The 24,600-nt window shown below is 37.0% G+C and overlaps 1 protein-coding gene across 2 annotated transcripts in view; it reads left to right on the top strand.

The window, feature by feature from the left end:
- The window catches only part of LOC148943511 (uncharacterized), a 193,781-nt gene that overhangs the window by 108,356 nt on the left and 60,825 nt on the right, over positions 1-24,600 (top strand). For both annotated transcript variants that reach the window (XM_089101355.1, XM_089101356.1), the window contains exons 9-12: positions 192-402; positions 11,624-11,771; positions 15,949-16,096; positions 18,435-18,648. In XM_089101355.1, the coding sequence (XP_088957481.1) occupies positions 192-402; positions 11,624-11,771; positions 15,949-16,096; positions 18,435-18,648 (721 nt within the window). The remainder of the gene's footprint in view (positions 1-191; positions 403-11,623; positions 11,772-15,948; positions 16,097-18,434; positions 18,649-24,600) is intronic.

Genomic DNA, 24,600 nt, shown 5'->3' on the forward strand with positions numbered 1-24,600 from the left:
ATATATATATATATATATATATATATATATATATATATATATATATATATATATATATATATATATATATATATATAGGCCCGAGCACCGGCCCAAGGAGAGCAGGAGGAGACCGCAAGGGTCAAAATCCCAAACCTTTCGCTTTGCACCTGTGCTACGAACATAAATATATGATTTGACTTTATTTGCAGCTTTGCAACCTAACAAGAGATTGGGCCGAGCATCTTGCTTCTATTGACCGTATGGAAAGTCAAAATTCAACAGAATACGGTGAAAATCTTTATTGTTATTGGTCTTCAGATTTGTCGAAAAAGCTTACTGGAAATGAGCCTGTGGATTCTTGGTATAGTGAAATTGACATGTATGATTTTTCAGACGAAGGAATGCCTAATGTAAAAACAGGTAGGTTGAAGATTTTTTTTTTAAGATACTTTCACAGGTCGAAATCCATAGACCATTACATTTGGTATGGAAGTATTTGTCCAGCTACCCCCACGTGCACACTCCGAAAAAACTATAACTGTTAGAGTGATTCTGACCACCTGAATTATGGCACTATTAATTTACCAATTGTATCTAACTTTTTAGTTTTCTACGTTTTCCTTTCTGATAAATATTTTGCATTGGTAAAAGTAGGGAGGATTTGAGGGATTAAAAGACCACATTTATCCTCCAATTATATAGTTGGGACTCCTCAAGTGCTCTCGGGTCAAAAACGGTGGAACATGATTTCCTTTCTGCTAAAAAATTGCCAAGGAGAAGGGGGTATTGGAGAGAAACCGGGGCCTAATTTTTGCCTCTTTTTGCTCAGTCTGGAAATCATTGCAAGTTTTTAACTTAAACAAGGTGGCAACTAGCTACGTTTCTTTTAAAAACTGAGAGTAGGAAGAGGGACTCTATCAATTGATCATCAATCGATAGGAGGATAGGCAAAATTTATCTTATTGGTTCCCTCCCCTCTCAAATTTTAGAAAACACTTTTTTTGTGTGTTCTTAATGGCATAAATGCCTTGTTTTTGGTATTTTGCATTGGTGAAATTTTAAAGAAAAAAAATATGCCCCCTCCCCTCTAGATTGACAAAATACATTTTGCCCTTCTCCTCTCCAACATTTTCATAAATTTACGCACTGGACTCTGAGTAGCTTACACTATTCTTATTTCTGCGCCGAATCAGGAATAAGTTGGCTTTAATACCGATTAAATAAAAAAACAAAAAAGTTTTTTCAACTGAAAGTAAGGAGCAACATTGAAACTTAAAATGATTGGAAATCCTTACTTATGTGAGGGGGTTTTTTCCCCTCCTTAATACCTCTATCTTTACGCTAAAGTTTGGCTTTTTGTTCCAATCATTTAAGAATGACTCTTGAAACACAAGGGCCGATCAATTAAACAATGAGATGTTTTAAAAGTTCTTTAAAAAAAACCTTCATGGAAAAGAGTGAGATATTAAGGACGGGGTGACCCCCCTCATATACGTAATAATTTCTGTTCGTCTTAAGTTTTAATGTTGCTGCTTACTTTCAGTCGGAAAAAAACTTGTTTTTTTTTAATTAATCTCAAATCGTTTTTTAAATAATGCCAGGAAATCCAGCTCCCTCTTCATGGAAAATTCCCTTATCCCAGGAAACGTTATTCCATGAAAAGATCCTCCCACTTAAGCCCCCCCCCCTGCACCAGACCCACCCCCTCGAAAAATATCTGTATACTTGCCAATAACCAAAACTAATGTAAGCAATGGGCAAAATTCAGAGCTTGCAACCCTTCTCCCGGGGACTGCGGAGGGGGGGAGGAGGTGAATTCATCTTCAAAAACATAGTTATTAGAATCTTTTAACTATGCTGAACGAAATGTCTATCTCAAAATTTTGATTGGGCATGTTTGGGAAAAAATGGGTGCGGAAGGGGGGCTAGCTGCTCTCCAATATTTTTTTTATTACTTAAAAATGGCACTAGACTTTCAATTTTCGATCAAATGAGCCCTTTTCCAATCTTTTAGGATCACTGGCACGATACGATCACCCCTGGGGAAAAAACAAATAAACACGCATCCGTGATTTTACTTCTGGCAAAAAATGCAAAATTTCACATTATTGTGGAAGCTTGAAACCTCTACAGTAGGGTTTTCTGATATGCTAAATCTGATAATGTGATTTTCATTGCAATTAGTTGATGTTTGGGGGTGTTTCTCCCTTTTTCAAAAATTGGACAAATACTCCCAGGCTCGTAACTTTTAATGGGTAACATTAAACTTTATGAATTTCATACATATTTTGAATAAACATTAAAATTCGATTCTTTCGATGTATATATTGTTACTAAGATTCTGTTTCTCAGAGTTTCGGTTACTATTGAGCCGCATCGCTCCCTACTTACAGTTCGTTGCTACAAACTGTTTGATTTTGGACTTCAATTGTGTTTGCCGGGAATCAGGACTTACTTCGACACTGGCATCAAATCCAGTCTTATATCGTTTTGCACGTAGTTATTGTCTGATTTTTGTTTTCGATATGCACAATAGCAACAGATTTGTTAAACGCTGAAAATGTTCAAATACTATGCCTCATGAAAAATCTTCTTTTGAACAACTGATGTCATATGCATTGACTTACATCAGAAGTAGATTGTCAGAAGTAGATTTTCTTTCCCTGGACCAGCTTTCCATGGACCACCGCTAAGATTGGAGCTAAAAATCAAATTTTTTCTGCAGCGATTTTAGAATTAAATGAGGGAGATAAACGCAAAGTTAGGTACATAAGCGTCAGGTTTGTGCATTATATGGTAAAAGCATGAAATTTGACAGACATGTGTAGAAAAATATGGAAAATCTGACTGGGTGTAGTGTCACATTTTCCGGCACGATTATCGTGCCGTTTTGCGTTTTTCCTTGCGGGAAAAATAGCTGACTTTCAGAGTGGGAAATTTTTCCGATCAGAGGGCCGTTTCTGACTAATTTCTCTGACGTTTCCGACTAATTTCTCTTTATCCCAAAAATGTGCTTACTTTTTCGTCCGACTCCTGGTTACTGATTTATCATCATTTTCATCACTACATTCTATGAATTTCTGAGTAAATTCCGCTTTCTGACTTTGTATTTTTCATCGTAGTCGAATAGAAACTGGTGAACATGTTACGGAAAATGCGAAAAATTGACGAAGTCGCAAATTCAAATTTGTCTCCGCGGTTCCGCGTTACTTTACGTTTTTCCGCGCGATGAAAAAAACGCGAAATTTCGACAATGAGCTAAGGCCGAGTTTAAGATCTCTTTTCTGACTAATTCGAGTCTCTCGATTCCAAAAATGTGGTTATTTTTGCAATTGGATTCTTGGTTCAGGATTTACCAGTTTCATAACCGCAGTTTCTATGTCATACTCTAACAAAAACTCATACCCTCTCTATAACATTCAGAAGGAGATCATACGTTTTTGAATGTAAATTAATTAAAAAAAAACTTCCGAAAAATATTTTTTAAAAATAAAATTAACGAACATTTTGAAATAAATATGTGGATATAAAAATACCTTTAAAAACTAAAACTAAACACGACCAGAAATTACTATTGAAGAATAAATGAAACCCGACATAAACACAAATAAAATAAACAATCATAGCAAAAAACATGCAACAAGTAATAATATAAATGAATAAATAGATCTTAAAGCTAGTAATGCTTAGATTGAATATGAAAATCAAGCTTAAAACGAAAACAAATATTTTGCTATTAAAGTATAAATGAAACTTAAAACGAACAGAAATTAAATAAACAATCAATGCTAACAAACATACAATAAATATTAATGTAAATGAATAAATAAATCTTAAAACGAGTGAAACGAATAAAATAACTACAAACAAGAGTTTGGGTATCGTCTCACTGCAGAAGCCTAAAACCTACTGCGTCATTGGCGCTTTACTGAAAACAATTCTTTGAAATATTTTCACTTTTATAACTTTAAGAAATCAAAAATTAATTAAAATTTTAGGGAATAAATATCAGTATATGTATATTAAATTGACAATGCACATTTTTGTTTTTCAGTAAACTCATTTGAATTTTTTTTCAGTAAAGTACAAATTATATTCTGGCTTTTAGAAAGCATAGGGGTTTTGAACCCTACTCATATTAATTTATGCTTGTTTTGAGTTTGACTCTAACATTTGTTTTAATTTTTGTTCGTTTTGGGTTTCATTTATTTATTGATACTGATTTGGGGTAGTTGTATGCTTGGTAGATTATATGATAGTCCTGACACCAGGTGTTGAAAATGTGAACCATACCACGACGGAATGGGGATGCTACGAGAATTAGCCTACCCTCCACCCCCTAAATTGACCATGCGGATTCAAAAATACCAATGGCACTTGCTTGCGAGTGGTGGAACACTCCAAAACTTATATTTTGGTGTTTCATGCAAGAAAATGCATGTTCCACAAAGTTTGAGGTGTAGTTTTCCGCTCAAATAGAAATGCCTAGAAGCCATAGAAAGTTTTCGTAACAAACTAACACGATTAGTTACAAAAAATGGCAGAGTTGAAAAAAAACGGCAAAACTATATGAGTCTTGAACAGTCTTGGAAAGTATAAGCAAAATCAAATTGAATATTAGATATATAATGATATTAATTGTTGAAAGATCCATCAGTTCAAGATTTTTTTTCACTGTAATTTTATTTTCATTTTCAATGCTGTAAAAACTGGAAAATAATAAATTTGTAATTTAAGAGTAATTCGTTTTCAGTGAAGCACCAATGACGTAGAATGCTTTAGGTTTTTACAGTTAAAGAAGGGGGCAGTATCCAAATTTTGCTTGTAGTGAAACTATATTTGTCTTGACCAATCTTGAAAAGAACTAATAAATTAAACTGAATATTTGATGCATAATGATATTAATTGCTAAAAGCTCATCAGTTCAAAATTATACTGTAATTTTAATATTTACTTTCATAATTAAGTACAAAAGAAAACATTTGTAATATAATTCGTTTTCAGTAAAGCGCCAATGACGCAGTAGGTTTTAGGCTTCTGCAGTGAGACGATACCAAACTCTTTTTTGTGGTTATTTTTATTCGATTCAAACTTGATTTGCATATTCAATTTAAGTTTCACTCGTTTTAAGATTTGTTTATTCATTTACATTAATATATATTGTATGTTTGTTTGCATTGATTGTTTATTTAATTTCTGTTCGTTTTAACTTACATTTATACTTCAATGGCAAAATATTTGTTTCCGTTTTAACCTTGATTTCCATATTCAGTCTAAGCATTATTTGGTTTGAGATCTATCTATTTATTTATATTATTACTTGTTACATGTTTTTACTATGATTGTTTTTTTAGTTTCTGTTCATTTTGGGCTTCATTTATTCTTTAATAGTAGTTTCTAGTCAGTTTGATTTTAAATTTTAACAAGTATTAATATCTCCTGAGCTTCAATATAAAATTGACTTAACTTTTTTTTTAATAACTAGTTTTTCTTAAAATGTTTTAAATTATTTTTGTTAGTTTTTTATCGAAAAATTTTTCATGTTTTTATGGCATGGTGGGGGGGGTGCTTAAGTTACGTTAGTTCTTGAATTTAAAGAAATGATCTGTAGCTTTCTGTTGAAAGCGATTTAGATTTGTATAACTGTCTAAAACTTTACATCTTTAATAGGACCATTATATATGAACAATAGAAAACCTGCATAACATTTGTGCAACGACTGGAAACAGTGAATAGGTTGAAAAAATAGCTTCAATAGGGGGTTTAGACCATTTCCCTTGCTGACACAAAGGGATCACGACTGTTTGGAACTGACCTTAATTTGTGCGCCAAAGCAATTTTGCATCTATCACAGAGTATGTAGTTTAACCTTATAATTGGATAATTATAATAGATTTCCTATGTGTTCATCCCCTGCAAAACCCCTTCCCATAAGTTATAAACACCCCTTAATAAGTTATACCCCAGGGCATAACTTACAACGCCTACCCCTGGACCCTGGTGGGCTGTGTCGACACCGGAGTTTTTTGTTTTTTGAACTTTGAACTATTTTAACAAAATGTCTATCTCAAAATTTTTATCTGATGCATTTAGGGCGTGGAGGAGGGAGAGGGACTAGTTGCCCCTCAATCTCGTTTGACTCTTAAAAAGTTAACAAGAACTTTCAATTTTTAATCAAATGAGCCCTCTCTAAAGTTTATACGAGCATCCCTTCCATAAGAAATAATATGAAGGATTCGGAGAATCCTTAAATTACAACCCTTGCCCTGAGGGCTTTGGGGGAGTTGTAATCCTCAAAGACCGAATTTCCAGAACTTAAAACTACTTTCAATAAAATTGCTGTCTTAAAATTTTTATTGGATGTGTTTGGGGAAAAGGTAGGCGTGAGAGGGGGGTTGGTTGCCGTCGGAATTTCCAATCGAATGGGCCTTTCTTGAAGTTTCTAAGACACCGCCTTCTTTAAAACCTTATATGCCCCCAGTGCATAACTTAAAACCCTTGCCCTGAGGGTTTCTGGGGGATTGTCCTCCTCAAAAACATATTTTCTATCTGGAAATCAACTACGCTGAACAAAATGGCTATCTCAAAATTTTGATTGGATGTTTTTGGGGGAATGATGGGCGTGGGGGGAGCTAGTTCCCTCTAATCACTTTCTACTATAAAGAAGGCCACTAGCCCTTTGAATTTCTAATCGAATGAGTCTTTTTTGAAGTTTCTACGACAAAAACGTCTATAAAAACCTTATATGCCCCCAGGGCATAACTTAAAACCCTTGCCCTGAGGGTTGTGAGGGAGTGCCCTCCTCAAATACATATTTTCTATCTGGACATCAACTACACTGAACAAAATAGCTATCTCAAAATTTTGAGTGAAGGTGTTTGGGGAAATGATGGGCGATTAATTGATTGGAGGGCTAGTTGCCCTCAAATCACTTTCGACTATTAAAAAGGGCACTGGCCCTTTGAATTTCTAATCGAAAGAGCCTGTTTTGAAGTTTCTACGACAACGCCTTTTATAAAAACCTTATATGCCCCCAGGGCATAACTTAAAACCCTTGCCCTGAGGGTTTTGGGAAATTGTCCTCCTCAAAAACATATTATCTATCTGGAAGTCAACTACGCTGAACAAAATGGCTATCTCAAAATTGTGATTGGATGTGTTTGGGGGAATGATGGGCGTGGGGTGGGGGGATAGTTGCCCTCCAATCCCTTTCGACTATTAAAAAGGGCACTATCCCTTTGAATTTCCAATCGAATGAGCCTTTTTTGAAGTTTCAATGACAACGCCTTCTATAAAAACCTTATATGCCCCTAGGGCATAACTTAAAACCCTTGCCCTGAGGGTTGTGGGGGATAGACCTCCTCAAAAACATGTTTTCTATCTGAAAATCAACTACGCTGATCAAAATGGCTGTCTTGAAATTTTGATTGGATGTGTTTGGGGGAGTGATGGGCGTTGGGGGGCTAGTTCCCCTCCAATCACTTTTGACTGTTAAAAAGGGCACTATCCCTTTGAATTTCCAATCGAATGAGCATGTTTTGAAGTTTCTACGACAACACCTTCTATAAAAACCTTATATGCCCCCAGGGCATATCTTAAAACCCTTGCCCTGAAGGTTCTGGGGGAGTGTCCTACCCAAAAACATATTTTCTATCTGGAAATCAACTACGCTGAACAAAATGGCTATTTAAAAATTTTGATTGGATGTGTTTCGGGAAATGATGGGTGTGGAGGGGGGGCTAGTTGCACTCTAATCACTTTCGACTATTAAAAAGGGCACTAACCCTTTAATTTCCAATCGATTGAGCCTGTTATGAAGTTTCTACGACAACGCCTTCTATAAAAACTTTATATTCCCCCAGGGCATAACAAAACCCTTGCTCCGAAGGCTCTATCGGAGTTTCCTCCACAAAAGCATATTTGATATTATAAAATTAGCGCCGCGGAACAAATTAGCTATCTCAAAATTTTGATTGGATGCGGTTTGAATAATGATGAGCGTGGGGGGGGGCTAGGTGCCCTCCAATCACTTTCGACTATTAAAAAGGGCACTAGCTTTTTGAATTTCCAATCGAGTGAGCCTTTTTTGAAGTTTCTACGACAACGCCTTCTATAAAAACCTTATATGCCCCCAGGGCATAACTTAAAACCCTTGCCCTGAGGGTTGTGGGGGAGTTTCTTCCTCAGAAATATATTTTCTATCGGGAAATCAACTACGCTAAACAAAGTGTCTCTCTGAAATGTTTGATTGGATGGGTTTGACAGAAGGATAGCCAGAGAGGGGAGGGGGGCTCGTTTCACTCCAGTCACTTTTGACTATTAGAAAGGGCCCAATCTCTTTAATTTCCAATCGATTGAGTCTGTTTTGAAGTTTCTACGACAACGCCTTCTATAAAAGCCTTATATGCCCCCAGGGCATAACTTAAATCTCTTGCCCTGAGGGTTGTGGGGGAGTGTCCTCCTCAAAAACATTTTCTATCTGGAAATCAACTAGCCTACGCTGAACAAAATGGCTATCTCAAAATTTTGATTGGATGTGCTTGGGGGAATGATGGGCGTGGGGGGGGCTAGGTGCCCTCCAATCACTTTCGACTATTAAAAAGGGCACTAGAACTCTCGATTTCCAATCAAATGAGCCCCCTTTGAAGTTTCTACGATGACCTCTTCCATATGAAGTGCCTCTGGGAAAAAAACAAAAACAAATAATAATAAATAAAAAAACATTGGAGCCGTATGGCCTTTACTATAGGCAACGCTACAGCGTTGCCTCTGATAATTAATTACCGTTTCAGATCTCCTAAATAAGCTTAGAGTAAAAAAAAAAATTTATTCAACTCAAACAGCTTGACTTAAGGAACTTCGGACGTAAGAAGCATACTATTATGATTATAAAATGTAGAATACTAAACTACTTCAAGTACTTGAAAATAGTTAAAAAATCACATGGATCATAGGAATGAAATGGCTAATTTCGACTTGTTGCATCATAAAGATTGTTAAAACAGAAAATGAGGTTCTCACGGACAGGATACAGGTCTAAATCGGCTTCTGACAATTACTAATTGTACTGATTATCACAACCTTTGCACGAACAGAGACTTGCACATTTAAGGGAAGCTTTTGCACATTTGCACCTGTTTTTGAACTTTGTTTTACAGTCACATTTGAGCAGTTTTTTGCAAATTGTCGCTGCCTCAGGAAGATTAGTCCAGAAAGGCTCCCAGTTTCTGTCATGCTTCACCCAGCCGTATAAGCCAGGACCCAGTGGGGAAAAATTCGGACAACACGATGATGCCCATATCTGGACCTGCAAGTAAGCGCTTCTGGTATGCTGCTCAAGAGCAGTCGATGTTGGGGGTAGCATTTCCATTCCGGCTGTTTCCCATGTGAAATGTTCCTTCCGCAGACTGTTCACTTCAGATAAGCCGCTTGATTTTTCGCAAAGAACGACGGCAAATCGTTGGATGTCTGTAAAGTGACAATCTAGGTGCGGGGCTCCTGATGTACTCAGAGTAACGAAAGTCGGAAGAATGGATTTCACGGCTTTTCAGGTCTTCCAAACACCATGCTTTCCATGAAAAGCAAAAGAAGAAGTCGTATCATGTCCAGAGAAGGCATGCAAAAAGAGAAGGCTGTGAGACCTGTCAGGTCCTTGGCGATAAGTAATATCGTGAATGGGCAGTATTTTCGTCTTTGCTCCATGCCCATACATGAAAAACAGGTTTTCAATCTGAAGCTGTTGCTGGAACAAAGCTGTTGCAGTCACAACTACATCAGAATCGACAGTTCTGATGGCTGTGAAGTTATAGTCACACTGGGCCAGATGGAAGGCATGGAGCAGCACACGAATGTAACCTTCTTTGTGGTTTGTAAGTATGAAACCATCGCGAAAAGTGATATCGCGCGTTAAAATAACTGTGTCTCCAAATGTGGCCACTACAAAGATGTCTTGCAATTCCTGGACTACCATAGTCGCCATAAAATGGAAGAGTCGACTCTTGTTCTCAGTTGATTTAAAAAATTCACGCCAGTTCGTCCGAGGAACGGGAGTTCAGTCTGTGTTTTTTACGGCATTAGACAAAGTTCCTCTGTGTTCATGCGCTCCGTTTCTTAGGCTGTAGTCAGTGTAGATGTCAAAGACGAGATCAATCCTTTGAGCGTCGGTTTGGGACTGTTGCTTTTTAATGTAGGTAGCGCAGTTGGAGCGACAGTATTCACCAAAACTAATTCCAGGCTTAGGAACGATAGGGTGTACCAGAACAGAACCTTCTAGTACAATTGAGTCGACGATTGGGATACTGTTGGGCAGTGGCTCTTCAAGCTCTGCCGTCAAACAGTTAACTATATCCAATTTTCTTCTAAACCGTAGTTTGCTGTACTCGGACAGGGAAGGTGGGAAAGGCTGGTTCTCGTGCTTGAAAAAGTCAGTCAGGTCTGCCCCTCTTCCCTTGCAGCCTATGTGCAAGCAACTGAAGAGGCTGCAGTTTGACTGGATGTACTTTGCCTGCAGCTGAGACTTGGAGCTTTTACACCTAAGGCAGAAAAGACTATTAGTCACGTGGTGAGACTTTAAACAACATCAAGAAATCACAGGAGATGCAAAAATATAGTCTTCTGAACATTGCATTTCATGATATGAAGACATTTATAAAAGAATACAGAACTTGTTAAAGGTAAATTGTACGTTACTTGTTCTCTTCTCATATGCTTTCTCTTTGAAAAAGTGCGTGCCGCGTGGATTTCCTTCTTTTCTTTGTTAAGCCTGCTAGGATTATGAGGTATTTCGAGTCGCATTTTTAAACCCGAAAATGGTTCATTCATTCAGACCACAGTCGTCACTTGCACATTAAGGTGAACCAGAGTTTGTAATGTAGAAGCATTTTAGACAGTCTACACCCGGCGATGATGAAAGCGATGATAACTTCTTAATAGATGGTTGAATATTAAAAGTAAGCACATTTTCAGACTCAGCATACTTGATTTAGCCATGAAGGATACACTAAGTGCATCTACTACCTCAGTATACAGAAAAGAGTACGACCCGCGATGATGAAAAAGATGATAACTCGGAAACTACTGATCTGCTTTCGAAAGTGGGCATATTTTCAGAATAAAAAGACCCAAATCAACCAGAAACGATCCTTCAAACATCCATATCCTTCAATTTCCAAAATAAATTATTGTCCGCGCGGAAGTACGCGATGAAACGTGAAAAAACGCGCTCAGAAAATATGGTTCTGCCCCGTTTCATATTCTCCGCGTTTTTCTACATATGTGTGCCAATTTTTCTGCTTTTACCATAAAATGCACAAACCTTATGGAAATTGGCGCTTATGTACCTAACTAGTGATACAATTCCTCTGCTTTAACCCCAACCACAGCAAATATAATGTGAAATTCAACCGATATTTTTGACGTGAATTACTTGTATCAGTAGATGCTGGTACCTTCGGACACGTGAAAAATTTTCCTTTCCTTGAATTTCTAATTTGTTCTATTATCACTCTAAGAAGATGTTTTGGCACAGGGGCTAGGGGCTAGTCAAACATTTTAAGTAAGTCTAGATTCCAGTTCTGAACCTTAATTTAGAACTGGCGCCGGCAAACTAGTTTTTTAAATTTGTTTTCAAACCATTTTGCAGGTAATTTCACCCAGTTAATATGGATTAGTTCCAAGAGGCTTGGAATATCTGTGGCTAGGGCAGCCAGTGGAAAATTTTACGTAGTTGCAAATTATGATCCACCAGGAAACATACTAGGACAGTTTGACAGAAATGTTCCACCTATTGGGCAAGTACCTATTCCTTAAATATGATACTTGTAATATATATACAAATATGTCTAGTCTAATCTCTTTAAACAAGCAATAATTGTGTCTTTATATATATATATATATATATATATATATATATATATATATATATATATATATATATATATATATATATATATATATATATATATATATATATATATATATATATATATATATATATTGTTGCTATCATTATCCGTGCCTCGCTTCGTGCCTCGACGTTTAAAGAAGCGGACTTTTATATTGCAGTGAAAATTGAAAATACTGTAGTACTCTCAGTCTATATGTCAACGAACTACAAGAATGTTTAATCTGACAATAAGTTTAATATTTCTTGTGGAAAAGTAGCCGCTGTTGCTACATTATGCGCGGCGGAAAAACTTTCATGTATTACTGCCGGAGATATGAACTCTAGCCTCTCTGATGCTAATGATCCGAGGGGTCAAATCCTGCTTAACGCCTGCCCAAGTCTGTGGGTGCTGAAAAATAGAGTAGACTTCACGTATGTGCATAATTCCGGTTCCACGTCCTCGCTCGACATTTTGCTCTCCTCTCCCGACTTGAGGACTCACTGTGACTGTGAGGTAGATATCGGCTTTTGTGTTTCTGATCACCTTCCAGTGGCTAATACCTTCATTATTAATTACCTCCTGAATAATGCCCCAAATGATGCTCCAAAGGAGAAAAAGTGGTTCCAGAAGACTGAATGGCAAAAAGCTAATTTAGCCATGTTCAGGTCTGTGTGTGATGGAATCCTGGAAAAGATTAAGGACCCTTTCCAGCAACTACTCCAAAGCTCACCGATTGTATGTGATGAGAAACAAATACTTCTAAATATCTACTGTAGTGAAATAACTCACGCCTTGCGCTGTGCAGAAAAAACCACGGTTCCTATTCGTAAAGTGAGAATTGGGTCAGAAGTTCCAGGATGGTCGGAAAACCCAGCTTTGGTTAATGTGTTTCGACAAGGTAAAATGTGGTTTAGTGTGTGGATTGATTTGGGACGTCCTAAACATGGTGTTGTAAACAGTGTTTGATTGTATACAAAGCGACAGTTCTCTAGATGTCTCGCCGTGCATCGTTATCGTGTGATTGATGAAAATAGTGAGTCGCTACGAGTCGATCCAAATAAAATTTGGAAGTTCATCAAAAAGAATCGATCTGCTAAAGTGCCTGGTAACGAGTCCGCCCCTAGTCAAAGTGATTGGAATAGTTATTTCATGAGCAAGTTTGCTGCACCTGGTCCTGAATTGGAGAGCAAGTGTGAGAGAGATCTTGATCTCTTTTTAGAATCTTTTGAACCGGATCTTGGCCACTCAGTGAGTGTGTCGGATGTTCGTTCGGCTATCCTTAAACTAAAAAGAAGTACTCTAAAGGATTAGATAATATCTGTGGTATGCATCTGATTCTCGGTAGTGAACTGTTAAAAGTACATCTAGCACTTATGTTCAAAATGATTTTTAGTTGTGGTCTAGGGCCAGATATTTACTGTACCGGTGTAATAACCCCTGTCATCATGAAAGGTAAAGACCCACCTGAATGTTGTTCTTACCACCCGATTAACCGTTCCTTCCGTTTTTGTAAATTGTTAGAGTTTTTAGTGATTGAGGAGATAAAGTATGTTTGTAGTACGCCAGACTCGCAGTTCGGTTTCAAGAGAAATATTAGGCGCGAGCACGTGCATAGCTTCTTGTCTAATGTTTTGTTGGATGCAGATGCTAAAGGAGAAACCGTGGTACTTGCAGGCCACGACGTCCGCGGGGCTTTTGATTCGGGTATCCATGCACAACTGCTTGTCTCTCCGTTTAAGAGAGGTCTTGACAGATCTATAATTACTACATGTAGGAACATGTATTTTAAGTTGAAGGTTAGAGTAAGGGTAGTAATAAACCAGAGCCCGACTGTATCCGATTTCCTCATACCAGTACGGAAAGGCATTCGTCAAGGGGCTTTATCATGACCGCCTCTTTATAATAACAGTTTCATCGAGGCTCAGAAGACGGTGAAAACGAGCTTTATTTTTCGTGGAATTTATTTGTCTCTTGTTAATTATACCAATGAAATTTTAAATCTGAGTAGATCCGTCAGTGGCATAGAGAGTAATTTCAGAGTTTTGTCTAATAAATATGCTAGCATAGGTCTGGAATTCAACTCCAGCAAAAGTGAGGTGGTCGTCTTTTATTGCCGTAAGAAAGAGTTGGCACCTGCCATATTTGCACTAGGTAGTAATACTGTAACTTCAGTAGCATCAATGACTTACCTTGGTTTGCCAATTGGGTCTTATCTTAAAGCTACACTATCCTGTCTAATAAATGATTTCTAACAGAAAATCCAAACAATGTATTGGAAAATTTTATCATGCAATCACCTATACAACCGCCGCATTCTAGCATGAATCTTCAATTCCTTTGCCACCCCTCATATCTTAGCTTTGTCACCTTTCTGGTCTGTGCTCAATGTTGATGATAAAAAACAATCCGTACAGTGTTCTATAAGTTTGCAAAATATCTACTTAGCCTTCTCCCCTGGCGAAGACACCGCCAGATTTCAGAAAGTTAAGGACTCGATGACCCCTTCGACGTGATCGTGACCAGGAGGGAAAAGTTCCTGAAATCTTTAGACCCAACGCATAGTATGCTTGAAGCTATAGTCAGTACTGTGTAATGGTTGTCTTTTTATGTAAATAGTTTCGTCATTGGTTTTTGAAGTATTCATTTTAGTTGCTCGTTTGTTTGATGTGTTGTTGTTTTCTTTTCATTTTCTCTCTACTCCATTTTTACTTTTTTGTATTGTTAAAGATGTGTAATAAAAATCATTCATATATATATATATATATATATATATATATATATATATATATATATATATATATATATATATATATATATATATATATATATATATATATATATATATATATATATATATATATATATATATATATATATATATATATATATATATATATATATATATATATATATATATATATATATATATATATATATATATATATATATACAGTGGACAGAGAACAATTCGTTCAAATGGAATTAAAATACTTACAGACAAGCTTTTAAAGCTAATCTCGCCTTCTTGGAAGCCAGCCTAGATGGTCTATTCGTAACAGGTTGAGTGGAGCTATTTACTGGTTTTTTAATATCATTAGTTAAATCATTTTTAATTAAAATGATTAATTAAAATGCCCTATACACAAATTTAATTAAAAATGATTTAACTAATTATATTAAAAAAACAGTAAATAACTCCACTCAACCTGTTACGAATAGACCATCTAGGCTGGCTGCCAAGAAGGCGAGATTAGCTTTAAAAGCTTGTCTATAAGTATTTTAATTCCATTTGAATGAATTGTTCTCTGTCCACTTCCTTTGGAGTACCAGTCCTGGTTGAACTTCCTTGAAGTAATGATATTAGTAGGGCTGTTTTAAAACATTTTTTTTTAAAAAGCCTTTCAGTTTTAATGATTGAATTTTAATTTAAGTTTCTTTCATATTGTTTTTTATTCTCTTCGTTTGTTTTGCTGAGGACGGCCCTTGGATATAGGGTCGAAATATTCATTTAAAGTTGCGTTCCACTGTCTTGTATAAAAAAACATTTCCTTGTTTGTTCTACTTATTGTTTATATATATATATATATATGACCTTTGGGTTGATACGATTACCCCTGGAAAAAAACATAAATAAATAAAATAAAAAAAATAAACACGTATCCGTGATCTTTCTTCTGGCGAAAAATACAAAATTCCACATTTTTGCAGATAGAAGCTTGAAACCTCTGCAGGAGAATTTTCAGATATTCTGCATCTGATGGTGTGATTTTCATTAAGATTCTATGACTTTTAGGGGGTTTACCCCTTTCTTTGAAAATTCGGCAAATTTTCTCAGGCTTGTTACTTTTGATAGGTAAGGTTAAACATGATGAATTTTGTACATATTTTGAATTTTTTATTTTATTTATATTAAACTTATATATTTGAAATTAGCATACAAATCCGATTCTTTTGATGTATCTATTGGTATCAAAATTCCGTTTTTTAGAGTTTTGGTTACTATTGAGCCGGGTCACTCCTTACTTACAGATCGTTACTACGAACTGTTTGACGAAGAAGGTTTAATGGAATATTTTTCTAGGGGTTTTAAGGAAGAAGACAATAAGAAGATGAAGGCTGAGAGGATAAGAAAAGAATTTGACCCATGTTCTTTCTCCGAAGAGTGCTTAGCAAAACACAATGCATTCAGAGCCCTTCATGGAGCAGATCCTTTACGGATTAGCACTAAAGTAAGTTTTGTCTAAGTTACATCTAATTTATCACTTAAGTAGGGGCGAGTTACGGACAGCTCAATACTGCAAGCATGAGATCTTAAAGTCTTCGGTTTTTTCAGTAGTCGCTACAGGTAAGACATGAAATTTGTATCATTAACTGAGAATTATTGCTATAAATTTTTTTTAATTTTTTTAAATTATCATAAAGTTTGAATCAATGAGTTTGAAAAGCAATGAATTTTTTTTTTTACCGTTTTAAACAGTTCGTGGTAGCGAACTGTAAGCAAGGAGCGATGCGGCTCAATTGTAGCTGAAACTCTAAACAACAGAATTTTGATATCAATAGATATATCAAAAGAATTGGCTTATTATGTTGATTCCAAATATATAAGATTCATTAAGTTTAATTTTACACATCAAAAAATAAGAGCCTGAGAAAAATTGCCTGATTTTCAAAATAGATTTGATTTTCCCCAGACGATTCTATTCTAGGTGATTTTTACCCCTGGAAAATTTCTTGTGGGCAGTTTCGGTTGAAAATTTTACTTAGCCTACTTTTATTGAAAAATATTTTTTTATTTCTGATTTTTTTAAAATCATGTCGGACCCCCCCCCCCCCATCCGTGGGAAATTCTTCTCATAAATACCCCCCGCCCCCTTGTAAAAAGGTGCTCCCGCAGAAAAGTCACCCTGGAGAATTTATCCTGTGAAAAATTCCCCCATGGAGAATTTCTCCCTTGGAAATCCCCCAACCTAAGGAAAATTAATCTAGATAATTCCAACCCGGTAAATATTTTCCTAGGTTAGTTCCTCTTAATATCACCACATATAAAATTCAGTCGGCAAAGAGAAAGTAAGCCAATTAAAAAGAATTTTGTATAGGAATCTTGGCAAATTACCTCAGTGTAAAATTTCCCTTGGAAAGTTCATCCCCCGGGAACTCCCCTCCCCACGGAAAATTATTCCCGTAGATAATCCCTCCAGCAGAAAATCCCCCCCCTTCCCGGAATATTCCTGTATATTCTCCAATAAGAAATACTATATGTAAAGAATGGGAAATTTCTTGACTTACAAAACTTTCCCCAGAGGCTGAGGGGAGTTATGTTATCCTTAAAGACATAGTTATTGGGCTCTTCACCTATGCTGAACAAAATGCCTATCTCAAAGTTTTGATCGGTTGACTTTTAGGAAAAAAGGTGGGTGGGAGGGGAACCAGTTGCCCTCCAATCTTATTGGCTACTTAAAAAGGGCACTAGAACTTTTAATTTCCGTTCGAATGAGTCCTTTTTCGATACTAGGACTATTGGTTTGAAGCGGTCACCCCTAGGGAAAAAAAATCTATAAAAAAATTAATAAACACGAATCCGTGATCTTTCTTCTGGCAAAAATATACGAAATTCCACGTTTTTGCAGATGGAAGCTTGAAACTTCTACATGAGGGTTCTCGGATACGCTGAATCTGTTGGTTTGATATTCTTAAGATTCCTTGACTTTTAGGGGGTGTTCCCCCTTTTTCAAAAAAAAATCGGGCAGCATTTCATTAGGGATAGCGTAGCCAAAGATGACAGGCAAGAGTCCCTTGAGTTACATCAGGTGGAATGCCTATCAAAAATAGACTCATAGCTGGTAGAGTTCTTGGTTGAATTTGATGTGCCGTTCCATGAGTTGTCTAAAGACTAGTATCTAGTCGATTGTGAATCTGTATGGATAAGAGCCAGCCTGATGTTCATAAATGGTAGAAAGAGTGAAAACTTTGGATTGATCATCCCCTTTTTCCTTCTCTTTCCCATTCCTGACTCCAACACGCCCCGCCCTTGCCGGCGTACATGAACCTTAAAGATAGATAAATTGATTTTACATTGGTTATAAAGAATTTTTGTGATTTGGTCGTCAGTGGTTGCTTAATGCTAAAGTGCATTTAAATTTTCATTGTTCTTTGCAATCCAAGCTTGTTCTAGGTTTCTTTTTCATCATTCATATTCGCTGTTTACCGCTCCTGGAAGAATTATTTTTTAATAACACATAAGAAGAAATACTAAATATACATACAGGACAACGGTCGCAGGTGCCTGGATCCTCGAGTCCCTTATAGATGTAGCCCTCTATAGAGAATTGCTTGTCTTTTCTTATATCAAAGGATTCTGACAGTCGATGCTAATTTGGTGTTATAATTACTATTCTTCATCGTTTGGCTATATTCTTTGGACTAAAATAGATTTATAAAGTCAAATAGTCTAAAAACCCACCAACATGAAAAGCAACGGGTATTTTATGTTTTTATGTATGAAGCCAAAAATATACACTCAGACAAAACATTTTGATTTCCTAATATCTAATATTACTTAATCTATAGATATCGAAGTATGCACAGGAATGGAGTGACAACTTGGCCGAATTGGATTCATCGATACAGCAAAGAAACCAAAGAAAATATGGTGAAAATATCTACAGCATTTTCTATACAAGTGACTTGAATACAGAAATCACAGGAGATTCTCCTGTGATCTTTTGGTATAATGAAATGAAAAACTATACTTACGGGAAAGAGCCAAACAACCTAAAGGCAGGTAAGGACTCAAAACTTACTTACAGGAAAGAGCCAAACAAACTATACTTACGGGAAAGAGCCAAACAACCTAAAGGCTGGTAAGGACTCAAAACTTACTTACAGGAAAGAGCCAAACAAACTATACTTACGGGAAAGAGCCAAACAACCTAAAGGCAGGTAAGGACTCAAAACTTACTTACGGGAAAGAGCCAAACAAAATATACTTGCAGGAAAGAGCCAAACAACCTAAAGGCTGGTAAGGACTCAAAACTTACTTACGGGAAAGAGCCAAACAAACTATACTTACGGGAAAGATCCAAACAACCTAAAGGCAGGTAAGGAATCAAAACTTACTTACGGGAAAGAGCCAAACAAACTATACTTACGGGAAAGAGCCAAACAGCCTAAAAACTGGTAAGGACTCAAAACTTACTTACGGGAAAGAGCCAAACAAACTATACTTACGGGAAAGAGCCAAACAACCTAAAGGCTAGTAAGGACTCAAAACTTACTGACGGGAAAGAGCCAAACAAACTTTACTTACGGGTAAGAGTCAAACCACCTAAAGGCTGGTAAGGACACAAAACTTACTTACGAGAAAGAGCCAAACAAACTATACTTACGGGAAAGAGCCAAACAACCTAAAGGCTGGTAAAGACTCAAAACTTACTTACTCCCGTAAGAGCCAAACAAACTATACCTATTGGAAAGATCCAAACAGCCAAAAGGCAGGTAACGACTCAAAACTAAAGCACAAAAGCAAATGCAAGAAAATCAGGATACTTGTCACCTGAGTAAGAAACTCAGTTCTCATACTCGTATATTTGGATTGCGCTTATACAATAAGCCATCCTCAGCAAGCAAATAGAAGAATGAAACTAAATGAAACAAACTTGAGCAAAAATAACCTCATCTAAGTAACAAAGTAAAATTACAAAACCACTAACAACTGTAAATTAAAAATTAACATTTAATAGGAGAGAATACTTAGCACTTTACGATAGACACAATGTGCTACTACTACTAACTCACTGCAACGCCAAACCACCTGAGGCCAACAGAGCTACCCACGGTCCTCCTCTATCCCAATATATTCAAAGCCTCCCTCTTTACAACCCCCCAAGAAGTTCACATTTCCCTTACATTTTTCCTTATGACATCCTCCCATCCTCTTTTGGGGACGACCTGCTTTTTGTTTGTCCCTAGACGGTTGGCGACAAGGATAGTCTTTGGTGGTATGTCATCTTTCATCGGTACTGTCCCAGCGTTCTCATCTTTTCTGGTATTATAGCCCAAGAAAGTGGGATTAAACCACATTTTTCGTGCAGCTTATTTTTCGAATTTTTTTAGGTCAGTCAGCCGGGTACTCAAAACAATCCGTAGGCGATTTCTCTGGAAAACGTCTAGCAAATCTACCTCCGTTTTTTGGAGGACCCACATTTCACAACTATACTTGACCACTGTCATCATTGTAGCTTCCAATATTCTAATATTGGTTCTCAGACTTATCTTTCTATTTTTCCAAACTTTTTCCATTTTGAAAAAATGACCTTGACCTTTTCTATTCTACTTTTAGGATTTTCACTGAACCCCCCCCCCCTCATCCTAACTAATAAAACTACTTAGGTAAGTGAAGCTGTTCACTTAATCGATCTTTTCATTAGCCAACATCACATCTTAAAAATCACTTATTCCTAGTCTTAGTTACTTAGTCTTCTTGACATTAATTTTTCAAACTTATTCTTGCAAACTCAACTTGCAAAACTTCTGAAAGTTTAATCATTTTGTTATCATTTTCGTCTAAGATTCTTAAACCATCAGCATAATCTAAGTCTAGTAGAGTTTTACTTCTCCATTTGATTCTGTTTCCTCCCATTGCCTTTGCTGTGCTTCGTAGGACAAAGTCCACTAATATATAAAATAATCAAAATAAATGGGAGTAGAACGCAACCCTGCTTAACTCCTTATTTAACACCAAATCAGCTAATAACCTCATTTCCTACCTTAAGCAAAACAATTTTATTCTCATCAATATAGAAAAACGTGAAAAAGATGTTCACATTTCTGGAGTTATGCTCGACTCCAGTAAAGATCAACTTGGATATACAGTACAACGACATCAATATCCGCTTTGACCGGCATTTGCGATGACAATACATAAATTGCTCTTTTTAATTATGGTATGTTGTACATGGCATTAACTCGTGTTAAACAACAACGTCGCTTAAAATCTCTTTTTTTTCTAAAAATGAATCACGAACATATAATGGCTCTGCGGAAGAAAGTGTTGAACATTCCAAAAGAAACCTCTTTTTCTCTTAATAATTAATAGCTGATAGCTAAAGAAAACATTTGACTACAATAAAATGGGAGCTATCACCCCGCACAACCTAGTAAAAGATTTATCGTAAGGGTCATAGAGAATTAGATAGTTTGGGTATTAAAATGCAATCCTTGAGGTATCTGCCCCCGCCCCTCAACTACAGAATGAACAACTGCTCCTCCTTCATGATAGCCAATGCACAATTATACATCACTGTGCATGATTTTGTGAAACAACAAGTAAATAAACGAGTTAAATGAAGCTTTAAAATAAATGTCTAAATTAAGCATTGATCTTGCACGGCCTATGTAAGTTATTTGGAGTGAATGTACCGCGGGGCGACATTACTTTGTCTGATACTGGGGAACTAAATTAAGAGTATTGTGTTCCTTTAAATTGATTGTCTGTCTCATAATTTTCAATCGATAGTAATTTAACCCTCTTTAGGGCGAAAACGTAACTTGGTTTTAAAAAATGACAGAAGACGCCAATTTCCCGCGGCAGAGTCTTTTAAACCACGTCAAAGAGCACTAGAACTTTAAGGTTTAGAACAAATAAGCCCTCTCTCTATTTTCTAAGACTATTGGTTAGATAGGATCAATCCTGGAAAAAAAACGCATCCGTGATTTCCCTGAATTTCACGGCATCTACCGCTTCTAAATCTATTGTTTGGTTGACTTATTTGCTGTTAGCGTTGATGATTTGTTAATTTGCTCTATTCATACAAGGCTGTTTCCTGTTTGATTATTTACGATACCGCTATCGTTTGGTGTTGTTTTGGTATCTTCTTACTCCCTCCTAGTTTTGCTGTAAGTTTTCTTTTTGATTTATTTATCGACCAACATCTATTCTATATCTATTTTTATCAATGCCATCTATATAGCTTCTGTAATTGCCATCTACATCTTGCAAATTTAGGGTGCGTCAACAGTGCCGTGCAGATCTCTTGGGGAGCAAGCAGAAAAGGCGAGGGAACCTGCCACAAATGCTGTAGTTGCCCGCCGGTTCTTAATTAGCCTTAAAATGTGGGGAATAGGTGAGCAGGTCTTGACGCTTCCCTTGTTCCAGGCTATCTTCACCGTTATTTTGAGGTCACATGCTACACGCTCCAAAATTATCTGTTGGTGTGTTCAGGTCGAAAAGTGATACGATACTGCTTTAAATCAAGTCATTGCAATATTATGGTGGAATTTGTATTATTTTGCCATTTAGTCATTTATGGCCGTAGTCTGTATGCAGCCTTCTTATTAGTGCATGACGTCATTGCGACACTATAATGGATTTTGGCCCTCACATGCTACACGCTCCAAAATTAGCTTTTGGTGTGTTCAGGTCGAAAAGTGATACGATACTGCTTTAAATCAAGTCATTGCAATATTATGGTGGAATTTGTATTATTTTGCCATTTAGTCATTTATGGCCGTAGTCTGTATGCAGCCTTCTTATTAGTGCATGACGTCATTGCGACACTATAATGGATTTTGGCCCTCTAAATGCATATAAATATAACGCAATTCACATTAAAAACATTTTCTCAAAAATAAGGCTTTAAACGAATTGTCCGAAACTCGTGACTCGAGGCCAGAATATCTGAGAATGCTAGTTTTCATGTTAAATTATGGAGGCATCATGTGTTCATATTATACTATATATATATATATATATATATATATATATATATATATATATATATATATATATATATATATATATATATATATATATATATATAGGGGAGACTGGCCCACGATCAGCACGGTCCACGTTCGGACAAAGCAAAAATCTGAATTTAAAAACAGATGAAGACTTCTGGTATATTGCAAAAGATCCGCCAGATGGGAGTGTATATTTTTAAAATGGCTGCCCTTGATTAACAATTTTACCAAAAAATGGTGAGTAAATCCTGAATTATCTTCAAGTTTAGTCTGAAGCTCTACGCATAATTACAAATACTTGATAGGACATTAACTCACATTGTATTCTCTGATTAACTGCCTGTCTTTTGGCATCTTCGAAGACGCGACATCTTCACCGGTCTGCTACTAACATTTTTCCATCCCGCAAGATGGCGCATTCCCACGTTCTTCCACAGTGTCTGGGGCAGGTTCGGCATGCCGAACCAAGGCGTCCGACCGTGGGCCATGCTTATAAAAGCTAAGTAAACAGCATATTTTGAGACTATCATATCAGTTTTTTCTGTCTTAGTCGACAAGAAGTCAGTCAGATCCTCTGCAAGTGCCATGGGTGTCCCTAGAGGAACACTGCAAGACTACTTGAAAAAAGTTGAGCAGCTGAATACTCCTCCACAAAGCTTGGACCTGGGTTTCTTTACACCCGGTTATAACACAAGACAAATATTTACTGAGGAGCAAGAACAAGGACTAGAAACTTACCTGAAAACGATAGCTGATATGCATTTCGGCTGTACTTTGCAGGAAGCGCGTAAACTTGCATACAACTATGCCATTACTAAGGGTATAAAACTACCAGACAACTGGAAATGCGAAGCTAGTGGAGGTGGAGGCATTGCAGGCGAGGATTGGTATTGTGGTTTTATGGCTCGCCATAAGGCGGACACAGGATTCGTCCTATCGCTAGCAAGTGCGATTTAAGGTAATTTAAGATAAGACTCTATCAGTAAGAACACCAGAAGGTACAAACCTAGGACGGGTGACTGCTTTCAACCGTCACAATGTAGGAACTTTCTTTGACAACCTGAAGCGGGTCCTAGATAAACACAATTTCAGCCCACAAGACATCTGGAATGTAGACGAGTCGGGTTTTACAACCGTCCACAAGCCTGGTAAAATCATTGCAGGGCAGAAGCAAGTAGGGAAAGTCACGTCAGTGGAAAGAGGCCAGTTGACCACGATCTGTGCTGGTGTTAATGCCATGGGGAACACAGACCCTCCTCTGCTTATTTTCCCCAGGAAATAGTGTCCGGAAATTTTGTTCAAGGGGGTTTCACTGGGAACCATCCTGGCCGGCTCAGAAAATGTTTCTGGTTGGATGACTGCCTCCATTTTTCTGCTTTACTTGCAGCATTTTATGAATCATGTCAAACCCTCCAAACAGTCTCCCGTATTTCTGGTGCTAGATAACCACATCAGCCGATACACCACTGAATTGCTTGATCTGGCTAAAAATAATGGCGTTGTACTTTTAACTGTCCCTCCCCATACTACTCACAAACTACAGCCTCTAACAGGACAGTAATAGGGCTGCTACGACCGGGAAGCTGCAAGTTTAATGACTGCCCCTAAATATATAACATTGCTGAACTGCTGGGGAAAGCATATCCGAAGGCTTTCACTCTTGAGAATATCATCAGTGGATTCAGAGCAAGTGGGATCTACCCAACAAACAGAGATGTCTTCAAGGATTATGGGTTCCTTTCGTCCTATGTCTCAGATAGAACACCAACAACATCTAGTGAAGCACCCATCAATGAAGTTTCTATGCCCAGCGCAAGTCCTGTGGGACATTTTAACTCCTATTTTAACATAGACGCCGATACTGAAGCAGCACAGGTTCCAGCTCCAAATGAGGAGCAAATGTCAGCAGATGGTTTGTTCAAAGAGATCGTAGATACAAACCCCTTCCCGAAAGGCTCACCGCAAAAAAATAAGAGGAAAAAAATATGAAGGA

The sequence above is a fragment of the Artemia sp. Qi Xiang Cuo genome, chromosome 15 (assembly GCF_049724085.1).
Source record: "Artemia sp. Qi Xiang Cuo chromosome 15, ASM4972408v1, whole genome shotgun sequence".
Taxonomy (NCBI): domain Eukaryota; kingdom Metazoa; phylum Arthropoda; class Branchiopoda; order Anostraca; family Artemiidae; genus Artemia; species Artemia sp. Qi Xiang Cuo.